Raw genomic sequence first — 12,224 nt, 5'->3', positions numbered from 1 at the left:
GTGATGTTTCCCCTTTTCCAGTCAGTGCCAATCAATGGCAGAGACATGAGATGTGTGTCTTCTAACCTCTGCAGTACTGGGTTGTATTTTACCTCGAGATTTTCTTGAAGTTCCTTGATCTGTCTTCGCTTGTATCTGTATTTTTCAGCAGCAGCTCTTTTCTCCTCCTCTAGTTTCAATTTTTCCTCATATTCCTCACCTGTCATCCCAAACAATGAGGCAGATTTATTGCTGGACAAGCAGGGTATACAACTCAATTTTCACTTTAAAATAAGTTGCACTTCAAAGTAACTTCATCACAGAGCATTACTGTATCAGTGTTGGAAGTAGTGCAGAGACCTCAAGGGTTAAGGTGTTTTTTAAATACTCTACTACTAATTCCAAATCACTGTGAAAAAGTAACTGGCTTCATGAGAGAGAATTAAGTGCTACTGTTTCCAGAGCCAGCAGAGGGCATAAATGTTAAATAATCAGATATTTTATAGAAAGAAGCTTATGTAATTTCCCACAGTGATGCTTTTTATAAGCTAAACTAAGTTGACTGAAAGAGAATAAGCTTATGAAGTCTAATTAGCAACAGAAACAACAGATGAATATGTTTTTCAGATTTCTGGGGAACTTCCAGTATCCAAAAAAACAAAGGTAGTCCATATTATAAAATCTGCTGATGTTAGAACAAAATAGGATAGTTTAAGTTTTAGTTGTCCTCATTATTTTCCCTAATGACAGGTTAGTAGTTTTCTTCCCCTCTTCCATGTGAAGATCAGAGATCATGATGTTGTAGTAGGGGAGCGCAGAGGTACCTCAGCTGCCTGTGCAGGTTCTCTGGGTACAGCTTTGTGCCCAAGCTGGATCAGTCTAGCCGAGGTGGCCAGCAGTGGCAGTGGCACAGCTTGTCCTGCTTCTGCCGTTTGAGCTGTATGATGCAGCACTGCAGCAGTGCTTTTTGTACCCTGCAGAGTTTTATCCACCAGACCTACGTACTTCAGTGGGCATTCCTTCCTCCCAGCAATCATCTTTATGCTTCTGCTCTTCTGAATGTTCCTACTTAGAGCTAATCACAAAGTTTAGATAGGCGTAGGGATTTTCACATAAATCATATGGGAGAAATACTAGTTAATTATGCCTTACTGCACTTTTTTTCTGTGGTGGTTCTGCTGAAATTACACTCCCTTTTGCTAATATATCCATTTAGGCTCTGTGATTCATTCTTTTGTGCCATGGAATTTCCCCAGTATATACCTGAGTTAGACCCTCCTCTGTAACTCACACCAAATAGCAATTTCTATTTTACATACTTGTCTCAGTGACTTCCTTGAAGGAGTTTCGGTAATTGCTGTTGCACTTATTGAGTACACCCAAAGTGTTTTCCAGAGCTACAATTTCTTTTTCAGCTTTGCAGATCTTTGCATCTAAATCATCACCTTCACATTGAAGTGCTGCCTTTTCTTGTGCAGCCTGAAAATAAAACTGGTATTTTAGGTGACCATACATAAACTGAAAATATTAGGACAATTATGAAGAAAAAACCTGCAATATTTAAGGGTTAAAATCCTGCTTAGATAGGGGGCTTATCTGTGTTGTCAGGCTTGAACTTCAAATTGAGTTACTAGGTAACTGGAAGGAGTAGTTATTTATGGTAGTGGAAGTTCTGTGAGGTATTTCATTACAGCTCTCTGCCTCCCCATCTAAGCTCACAAGGTTCAGATTAGCAGCATCCACACTCTGTACTGATGCAGCTCCATGCTTTGCACTGCTGAGGTGAACTGCAGCATGTGCTTCACAGCAGTTTCCTTTACCCACAAAATCCAAGTAAGAGTTGAGATTGTAGGTTACATAAAACCACAGAGAGAGTATTAAAAGTCATCCCCTTTGTCTGAATTACTCACTTGCAAGTCTTTGTTCATCTGATCAGTAAGATTTAAGAAACTACAGCCAGCTAGTGAAGATAAGTACAGCCCCTCAGAAAATCTAATAAAAAATCTCCACAGTTGTAGAGGGTATATACCCGCAGAGACCACAAGGGTTTGACTGAGGGTCTTCTGCTGTGCTGGATCTCACAGTAGCAGAAATACTGTGCTACCAGTATTTCTTAAATCATTAAGAAATTTAACACTAAGAATAAGATGGACTTCAGAGCCCAGATCATGGCTAGAAGCATTCTGCTTGAAGAGGAAATCGGAGTTTGTGCAGATCAAAAATAATATTTTTGTTCCATAATCAGGATATTGCATTACGGATAAAGACTGATTTATTTTTTCCAATGAAAATCTGAGGTATGCAGAGGTTTTAAATAAAAGAGGAAAGCTAACATTGTTCAAGGTTCAAATGCCACATGGTGAAATACTTAAAAATATCTTTGACGGGTAGAAGAATTTAAGATCATGTGAGACTGTGATGAACTCATTTCCATTTCATAGCAGATTACCACGTGACCAGTACTTCTTTTAGCTTTGTAAATTAATGAGCATTGAAGTTAAGATTTTCAAACTTCTCAAAATTAAGGTTCCACTGACATTAGGACTGACCACAGAGATTCATGTGACATTGGATTGCTTTATCGTTTAAATAACCAACAGTGTCAGATAATGTAAAACAATTAGATTGAAAGTAAGCGGTAGGCAAGGAGGTTGTCTTAGTTACTTAATAAAGCCAAGGAAATGTATAGCTTAAATGCTGGAATTATAATGAATTATGTTAATAAAATACCTTGATTACATAGTAGGTATGAGTTTTCTCCTCTTCTCCGTCTGGTGGCATCATGGCAACAGTAAGAATTTCATATCTGCACCTCAGTTTATCAATTTTATTTAGGCGATCTTGAAATTCTGCACTGATTTATTTTGGGGGAAAAAAAATGGTTTGAGAAAACGTTTGTCTGGTAGTATTTTGTGGGGAGTTTTTGCTATGGCAGTTTATTCCTGGTATGATGTGAGCAGTCTGGCTGCATACTGGGGAAGCAGGCAGGGCAGCAGTTGTTCTGCTACTGGTTTTGTTGCTTTCTGTTTCCTCCCTGTCAGTCACCCGTTTTTCTGGTCACCTCCAGTTTTCTTGCAGTTCTAAACTGAGTGAGATTTACTTTCATATTCAAGATCGTTGCATCCTGGGAAGCTGTGCCTTGGTCCTCCCAAAAAAACCCTAAAGGTTTGGCACGTAAAACCTACAGCTGCGCAAGCTGCCCCCTGCTGATATTATCTGAATGTTGCCACTATGAGATGAGTGTAGGCAGCAACCCCAAATCAAATTACATGGAAGTATCAATTAGCTGTGTAATTATCAGAGGAAAAAAATACACACAGTCTGCACTCCTGGGGAGCAGTTAAGCTTTAGTCACACTAAATAACTCTAGTTTCCTGTTGTGTGGGGTGTTGTTAGCGGAGGAGTGAATAAGAAACCTGACAGGTTTCAGCAGTCCAGCTGCTGAAAAGTTGGTTTTTGGCTGGATATAGATACTGGGATTTCAGAGTTAAAACTGTCCCTGATACTTTGCACTGATTATTACAGAAGTTATTTTATAAGAGGGTACATAGATAATTCAGAAGATTCAATTTTGTAATCCAGTACACTGAATGTAGAGCTAAGGGAGAGTTAAAAAAAAAAAAAAACACAAACCCACAAAACAGACTTACTGTACGAGTCAAAGAAATTACAGGTTTATCAATCAGTTGAGGGTAAACCCACTTTAAAAGCAACTTTTCTGTTTTAAATATTTTGTCATGCCTCCAGACAGATGATTTCACTTTTCCTGGTTATTTTGAAAAATGTACACATACGACTTTTATTTTAAAAAGATGTCTGCAACTGATGTTGCCTCTACTTGGAACCGTAGAGGATCAGCATCAACAGAACAAACGGCAATTTCTTCACCATATGGTTAAAGCTGTAGCCTCTCAGCATGTAACCGAGAAAGATTTATTTAATCTTAAATTTCTCCAGTTGGTGAAATTTGGTAAAATGCTTCTCTGTTTCATTAAGTGCCCATAAATGTACTCAGAAGAGTCACAAGTTTACTTTATGTAAGAATAGTTACCTTATGCGCTGCCGTTCCTGATCCACAAGTCGTATCTGGGAACCCAGCATTGCCTTATGAATCTTAATTTCCTCAGTTCTTTCTGCTATGGCTTTCTCTAACACCAGTTTCTGTTTTTCCAGTGTTAGAACTTTCTCTGCCTTATTACACAGAGTACCTTGAAGACGGTTCAGTTCTAGTTTTAAGAGATTATCTTCGACCATCATCTCCTAATAAATGCCAAAAAGGTTTGAAAATAAGAAAGCATTGTCTAGAACTAAGTTTATAACAGTCAATAAGTTAAATTTTGGTTTTTATTTATTTATACCAGTTTGAAAGTTAATTTTTTTATAAAGCATCTATTATGTTATCTTCACTCTACATACAACTGTATGACTTATCTTGCTCCGAATTTAAAAAGGTTCTTTCTCTTTTGCTGCAGTTCACACATTGAGTGCAAGAGGGGTGGATTATTTCCTGAATGGTTTTATACAAACTCAGACTTTATAGCTCAGGCTGAGTCACACATTGTTAGACTCCTCCATCTACAGCCTTCTTTCAGGTTGGGTGGTTTCACAGAAATGAAGCAGACTTTAGAAGGAACTTTCTACAGCAGTTAACATCTCACTTGAGCCATTATAACTGTCTTAGAATATGTTCTAGATTCTGTAGGTCTACAAGTCATGTTGTCAGATGAACAAATTTATATACACCAAAGCTTATGGAAAGCAGCATATGGTGAACTTCATCAGCATGCAAACACTTTGAGTCATTAAAAAAACCCAACTCTTTTATGGATTCCAGAGTCCGTACCATTTTTATTTTGAGTTCTTTTATGCCATCAGTTTCTTTCTTTTGTTCTCCTGAATTGTCCCTCTGAAAAGTTGGGAAAGAGGGATTTTTCATTGAGGAGCAAGTGCACCAGTTAAGCTGATAACAAAACACTTTCCCCTGATGCTGAGACTCTGTGTTGTTCCACTACCTTAGTGCTTCCTCTAGGAAGGCTAGAGCTTACTGCAGGAAAAAGGGTGCAGTAATTAGAGGACTGGGAACTGGGGTGTTTTGTGTTTGTCAGAATATGGGCAGAAGGATTTCCATTTTAATTCTAATTCTGCTCTGGGAGGGGGTGGTTGGACTCAATGATCTCTGGAGGTCCCTTCCAACCCCTAACATTCTGTGATTCTGTGAATTCCTCAAATTTGAATATAGATAGATGCAAACCATCTGCTAGGACAATAATCTCACAATTTAATAACAAAACCAATCCAAACGTATTACTTGGCATCAGAGATAGAGAGTAAAAATTCAGTGCTAGGCAAAGACATCCTTGAACAGTAAATACATTTTCTATTAAAATTCAAGGCAATTGCTTCTCAGAAAAAACAAAACAAAACAAAACAAAACAAAACCAAAAACCCACAACAAACACCTGACCAGGTGGATATTTTGGTAGAAGTAATATGTAGTTAAATTGATAACCCAAACAAACTTTATGCTATATACAGAGGAGGAACAATACTTTGCCTAGCAAGGTAACAGTGATGGAAATGACTTCAAAGTTTGGGAAGAAAGATCTAAGTTGAGAAAATACAAAGAGGGTTCTTGTGCATATGATGTCGTGCTGTGGGAGGCAGACAACAGCCTTCAGATCAAGCCATTAGTTTGTGTTTTAAAAAACAAACAAGCAAATAAACACATCCTGTATTAGTAAAGTTGTAAAATAATACCGTACCTGTTTAGTGGCTTTAGCTTTTTTTAACTCTTGATCTGATCTCTCATTGAAAAGATTTAGTTCATTTATCTTTACCATCATACCACTTTTTTCTTCTCCTGTCTTATCCACTGCTCTCTTGAGAAAATGGACGTCACTCTGTTTCAGAGTAAATTATATTTAATTTATTTCAGTGAATGTAGGTTGCAGCAGAAACTACCAGTTAATTTTAAATTATTTTTAAGTCCTGGAACAAAGAACCATCATCTTCTTGTGTCCTTATGCTGCTCTGCAAACAGTGCTTTGAGCACTGCAGTCCTCACGCAGAGTGCTGTTGCAATGTCAATGAATAGCTTGTTTTACTTGGAGTGTAGTAACTGTTATTTAAACAATATAGATCTTTTAGCAGTTCTTAGATAATCATGTATTTTGGTCTCGATTAAAAAAAAATCTCCTGGAGTGTCTGACCATGACCTTGCTATTTGTAGTTTATCTTTATAAAACCATCTGTCTTTGATAATACTCCAGGGTACATAAATTCCTGGATGTGTGTTTCAATGTTTGATTATACTCACTGCTCAAATTTTGCATCTCCTCAAAACTGAAGTGTGGGCATCAGTTGCCCAACATTAAGTCTTGTTATTGCATGGATCTCCAGTTAAAGGGGTCTCCTGTATGTAGTTTCTTCCCCTCATTAAATTAGTCTATTTTTTTCTTAACTAGCACTTTGAGAAACCAGTTATAATGTTTTATTAAAAACCTGACTTTTGTCTTCGTATTGTTTCTCTTTGAAAAGAGGTTTCTAAGTGTGCTAAAATGTAACTGATTAGTAAACAAAAACATTTATCATAAAAAGAAATAAATTGGCTAGAGTAACTGACTGGTTCTTCTCTACAAGAATCGTAAGTGCATTTTTAGAGAATTAATGATGGTCACTGGATAGCAGAAAAGCAGCATATATATGCAAAGTTCTCATGTGTGAATAAAGACAGAAAAATAGTATTTCTGAATTACGTATCAGGCTGGAGTTGGCTAACTCAAATACTGTCCCTTCAATTCAATAATGTTACTTTGTATGATTTTACATACAACTACTTCTCCTTTTTATGAAAAATATAAATGTAAGTAATCACAGAATAACATTCTCCTATTTCTACATGGTCATGGTGATTAAGTCCGAGGTTTGCAAGCAGTCAGTCACATCTTAGAGTGAAAGCTAAGCTTGCCTTTCCAGCATCTCAGTCCTTCTCTTCATGCTAAGGTGTCTCAGTTCTGTAGTTATGACCTATTTTTCTGAAAATTTAGGGAACATAGGAAGTTTTCCATGTAGGTTCAGATACCTTTTAATCTAATACTAAGTTATTAATTAATAAGATTCAATATAGTTGAAATCACTGAGGTTTCTAGATGTTACACAGTCAACTGGATGTTCTAAGGTAGTTACCTGAAGTTTCTTGTGTTGTGCATGTAAAACATCATATGCATTTTTCTTTTCTTCTAAGGTTTTCTTAAGTTCAGCAACTTTTGCTTCCAAAACTTGTTTTTCTTCTCCATTAACCTCCCCTTCTAACCGTGACAGCCGTCTCTGTACTTGCTGAATATAAAAATCCTGTTAAAATAATTTTTAAGAGAATTAATAGTCCGAGATAAGCCAGTATAGCTTTCCTATAAAGCCAAAACACTGGATATAAATTTGGATCTAAATGGTAGCTTCAGGACAGTCACCCAATTAAGCTATTGTTTTTATAATAATTTAGGGCTTATAGACCTCATTAGCAAAATATTCTTGGATGACTGATGTGCAGTGATGGTTCAGGAGTAATCTTCTAGAAGAGTAACAAAGCCTACTCAGCACAGTCTGCTGTAGGGAGGCTTAGAGCAGAGTTGCCATCTTGCTGTTACCATTGGAGGCTGATATAAAAGAGCAAATTTTCAAGTGGTGCATAGGAAATATGCACAAAATCCAATTAGTAAATAACAGGATTTTGGCATGTACCTCTTGTATTGCTTTAAAAATTTACCCTGAGGTGTCCGTGGTTCAGAGGGATCAAAGTAAAAAACTGATCTGAGAAATTAGTGGGAAAAGAAGCAGATCCAAAAACTAATGTAATACACAAGCGCATAACGTAGGTGATGCTATAGCATGTTTCGGCTATTTCTGTTTTATCCATACAGCTAGTGACATAAATAAATGTATCAAATTATACTGCATGGCATTTCCAAAATGGTAAGATGTTAACAAAGATTACAGAACTCAAGGAATTTTACTCTCACTAGGCCCAAGAGCCAGTCATAGTATGAAGGCACATTAACATTTTACCTGGTTATATATGAATTCTTGTTGTTTTAGGGCATCTGCATCAAGTCGGTGCAGTCGACTCTTGAGATTTTTAAGTGATGTTCGACTTCCCTCTATTTCTGCTAGAACGCATTTCTCCTTATCCTTCTGCAACTTTAGCTCTTGATTCTTCTTGAAAAGTAGCTCTTTTAACTGGTTCACTTCTGTTTCTTTTTCCTGGTGACAAATTAATTGTCGAGTAGAAAGCAATACACCAGAAGCGATTTCTGAGGAATTACTTGCCTTTTTTTAATCATATGTAGTAAGATTAATAAGAATCAAGACTATACCCATTAATATGAACATGGAATTTCATAGATCTTCAAAATGGTCAGCAATTAAATTCTTTGACTTAAAGAATGGTATCTTTTCTATTTATTTTTTTTTTTAACTTGGATACTACCCTACTACTACACAACCTTTCATTTCCATTACAGGAATACTATTCTCTTCAACCTTTCAGAAAAATAATTTCCTGTTATTCTTTCAAAAAACCCTCCTTATTGCCTCCAGTATATGTGAATCTTTGGAGAAATGTAATACAAAGCTTTTCAATGGTCTATTAAAACTTGTAACTCTGTGTGTATGCGTATGTATGTATATATGTGTGTTTATGTAAATTGAAATAATTTTGTTTGAAAAATTAATTACAGATTTTAAAATCACTTTCTGATTCTCAGAGATAAGTTGCCATTAACACCTAAATAAGTGCAGAGAATGAGGTTTTTAGTAGGGTCTTTTACAGTAAGACAATGTTGAACATTTCAGGTAGCCTGAAATGGACTGAAAACAAACAAAATTGAGATTATTTTGGTTTTATAACCCTAACAAGGAATACAACTTTATTCTTTCCCTCCCTCCTTCACCCCACTATGTCCAAACAATCAAAGACCTTCGGAAGCTCAGGCCATTCAACATACTCATTTCCTCTGAGGAACAGCTCTGAAACAAGCGAGGTACCATCAAAATCCTGTTCCAAACGACTCACGTTTAACTCAAGTCTGGCACAGTTTGAACATATGCATTTATATTAAGATAGCAAAACACCGTAGAATTCACTTTTCTACATTGATTAAAAATGTGCTTATTCTTCATTTTATGTGTGTATATTGTGAAATTTGCTTGTGAACCATCTTGTTGGCTTTAAGAACTGCCAAAGGTAACTTAACTCCTTCTCTATGAGTTCAAAATCACAATCTACCAAACAGATTTTTTTTGTAGTTGAACTTGCTGTAAGCATAATTCTAAATCCAAGATTCAGGAAGTAAAAAGCAGGTCTAAGTTTAATATTAAATTGTTACGGCCTGTAGCATTGTACACTGATGTCTGTGGGCTTTGGATCACGCCTGAACAAAGGAATTTAATTCCAGAAGTAAACTGGTTTGAGGCACGTTCCCAGTTCTGAGCTCTATTTCTGAAGCTAGTGACAATGATTAATTGGTCTACTAAAACTAGATCACGATTTGACCTTCATTTTGTAGTCTCTTGCATATCTAAATTAATTTATTTAATAGAAATTGCTCCTCTCCCTTTAAGTGAGGTTGTTAATGGAGATAAGATATTCAATAATAAGCTTCACTGTGCAACAGTGTTTTGCCACAGATTGAAGAGGGAGAAATATCACAGAACTAAAGCACAAAATGGTGACATTTCATCCACATTGTTCTTGTAAATATCTCTTCACAGTAAATTAATAGATGCAGCAAATAGCCCTGTGTGTCTAATGGTGATGGAAAGCATGCTCCTGACTAATACGTTACAGACATTGTTCAAGAACAGTTCATCTTAGTTAAAATATTACCCTGAAGCTGTGGAGCTGCCAAGCTCAATGTCATCTTAGGTTATCTGCCACCGACACAAGTAAAGAAACCCTGCTAATGGTTTAGCCACCCTGGTAACAGTCTTAAGAGGAAGCAAATAAGGTTTTAATTTTAATGAAACGTTGTATCATTACAGCTTGTTTTCAGATTATCTGAAAAACCAAAATGGTAAGTAGGACCTGTAATATATGAAAGTCTAGAAATGAAAAACATTCCCTCTCTAGTTTTTATATGTATATTTTAAATGTACAGTTAATGCCCGTGGAGTTAAAAAATCTGAAAAACAACTATCTACTGCAAGGGATTATTTCACATATGTGCTACAGGAAACACAAAATAGGACAAAGAAAGTATATAGTGTCATGCACAGATACAGCTTTGTTGTCACTTCTATGGGAGCACCTGCTGTCAAATTTAATCTGGTCATTTCTTCCTTAAAGAAAGCTTCAACATAAACAGTACTCAATTGTCCAGCAAAATGTTATAAAAGAAGATAATTGTATCAAGTTCAGTCAGAAACTACGTAGTAAAATACAAGATAATTAGGTAGAAAATGACAAAACAGTAGAAACATTTTCTGAGATGTGGGAAAGTTCAGATGATTGCATTAAAAGATTGCATTTATTCAAAAGGCTTTTGCAGTTCATGAGATGACAATGAATTAGGATATTTTTATTCCTATATTTAATTTGCAACATAAGAAGTGGGGTTTGAGTTTTAAAAAAGCAGTATCAGACATGTTTTAAAAAATCATCATATCGCAGCCTGTACATACCTATTCCCAGAACAAAATCTTTATTCATCATAAAAAGGAAATCTAAAGTGAGCCAGTAATTATTTAATAGCCCGGAGTATCATGCAGTAGACTTTAAATAATGAAGAGGAGACCAGACCAGCCAAATCTGATTAAAAGATTTCAAATTTTTAAAGTTTTGGTGGTGTTTTACTACAGCCAGGAAGTTTTCAGTGGTAATGTTACTGAAAAGTCATCCTGACAAGATCCTAACTTTTTAACAACCTTATTGATGGGAACCCAATAGAAGTTCAAGGACTCTTGCTCCTCAGCAGCACATAAAAAAGAATCTTCAGAGAAGAACTCCCGAAAGAGCTAAGCAAAACAGGTTTTGAATTTTTTCTTTATTGTTGCAGAGGAGAAGCAAAACCTTACTATATAATAAGATTTGCTACGTTCCAGTTAATAACATTTCAATCAGGCCAAAAAGTTGTAAGCAGCTTTTCACTGGTGATGGAGGTAAACACCCTGTTCAGCACACTGATGCCATCAGGATACTGGTTTTATACCTGGTCTGTACAATGGCAGTTCCAGTATCCTACATTAATACATGGGGACACATCTTCTGAATCAATAGGACCAGTTATTTTCCTAAAGTTTTCCCAACACATATACTGATGTATCTACATCCATGTTACTTCATTGTTTGATGAAACAGCTCCATGTCTTATTAATGCATCCACTTTAATCTATAATTGTTCTAGATGAAGCTTGACAACTCAAATGAATCCTCATTTGCAGAAATCATGAAAAACATTTTACCTTGACAATTTTTTCTTCTTCTTTTATTATTTCTTCCATCCTCAAAGCTTTCTCTTCAGAACTGAGTGTCTCCTCAGTCACAAGCTTCAGCTTATTGGAAAGACTTGCATTTTTTTCATTAAGAAAGCTTAATCTAAAAAAAAAAAAATTACATGATTTAACAAGCTAAATGTATGTTGCATCTACAACATTGCCAAAACCAAGCAGCATACCTCACTGAGCAGTTGCCTAATAAAGCAGGCTCACCTGGAACCTGTGATAAACAAGGACACAAGTGATTTTTCACACTCTTTATGAACAAGCATTACCAGGAGTATCTCCTAAAATGCCCAGTGCCAGAAACTATGCAGGACATGAAGTAACCAGAAAGTTGGGGGCTTTAATCATGAACATTATGTAAAGCTCTTAGCTAGCTCAAGGATTTGATTGTATTACTAATGCTTACAAGTTATATTGTTAAATGTCTGTTTCTTACCTGGCTTGTTTTTTCTGAATGTCTTTCTTCAGATTGGTTACTTCTGTTCTCAAAGACTCTAGTTCAGAAGCAGTTCTCTCCACTGTGCATTTTAAAGCATCCAGCTAATAAATTACAAAATGGAGCAGTCAAATTCTTATTTACTTTAGTACATGTTAGGATATTTACAACTGTAAGGGATCTATTGATTGGGAAGCATTGCATTTCTTTTTAAGAATGTGTTCTGGATGAGAAGTGCTGCAGATTCTGAGGTTCTATCAATCAGCACAGCTACTTAACTCAATAGACTAACTTACTGTTGTGGTTTGAGGCTTGG

General features: G+C 36.1%; 1 protein-coding gene across 1 annotated transcript; it reads right to left on the bottom strand.

The window, feature by feature from the left end:
* Window positions 1-92: 92 nt before the first annotated feature.
* On the bottom strand, window positions 93-12,012 carry CCDC39 (coiled-coil domain containing 39; the record flags this gene model as incomplete). The annotated part of the gene is made up of 9 exons (XM_008942452.1): window positions 93-199; window positions 1,299-1,458; window positions 2,710-2,833; window positions 4,031-4,239; window positions 5,742-5,879; window positions 7,165-7,329; window positions 8,041-8,235; window positions 11,434-11,566; window positions 11,909-12,012. Coding segments are annotated over 9 exons (1,335 nt in total), but the record flags the coding sequence as incomplete, so codon positions are not given.
* Window positions 12,013-12,224: the final 212 nt, after the last annotated feature.

This window comes from Merops nubicus, unplaced genomic scaffold, assembly GCF_000691845.1.
Source record: "Merops nubicus isolate BGI_N331 unplaced genomic scaffold, ASM69184v1 scaffold47336, whole genome shotgun sequence".
In the NCBI taxonomy this organism is placed as follows: domain Eukaryota; kingdom Metazoa; phylum Chordata; class Aves; order Coraciiformes; family Meropidae; genus Merops; species Merops nubicus.
Note: the sequence above shows the minus strand (reverse complement) of the source record. Positions and strands in the feature narration are given on the sequence as shown.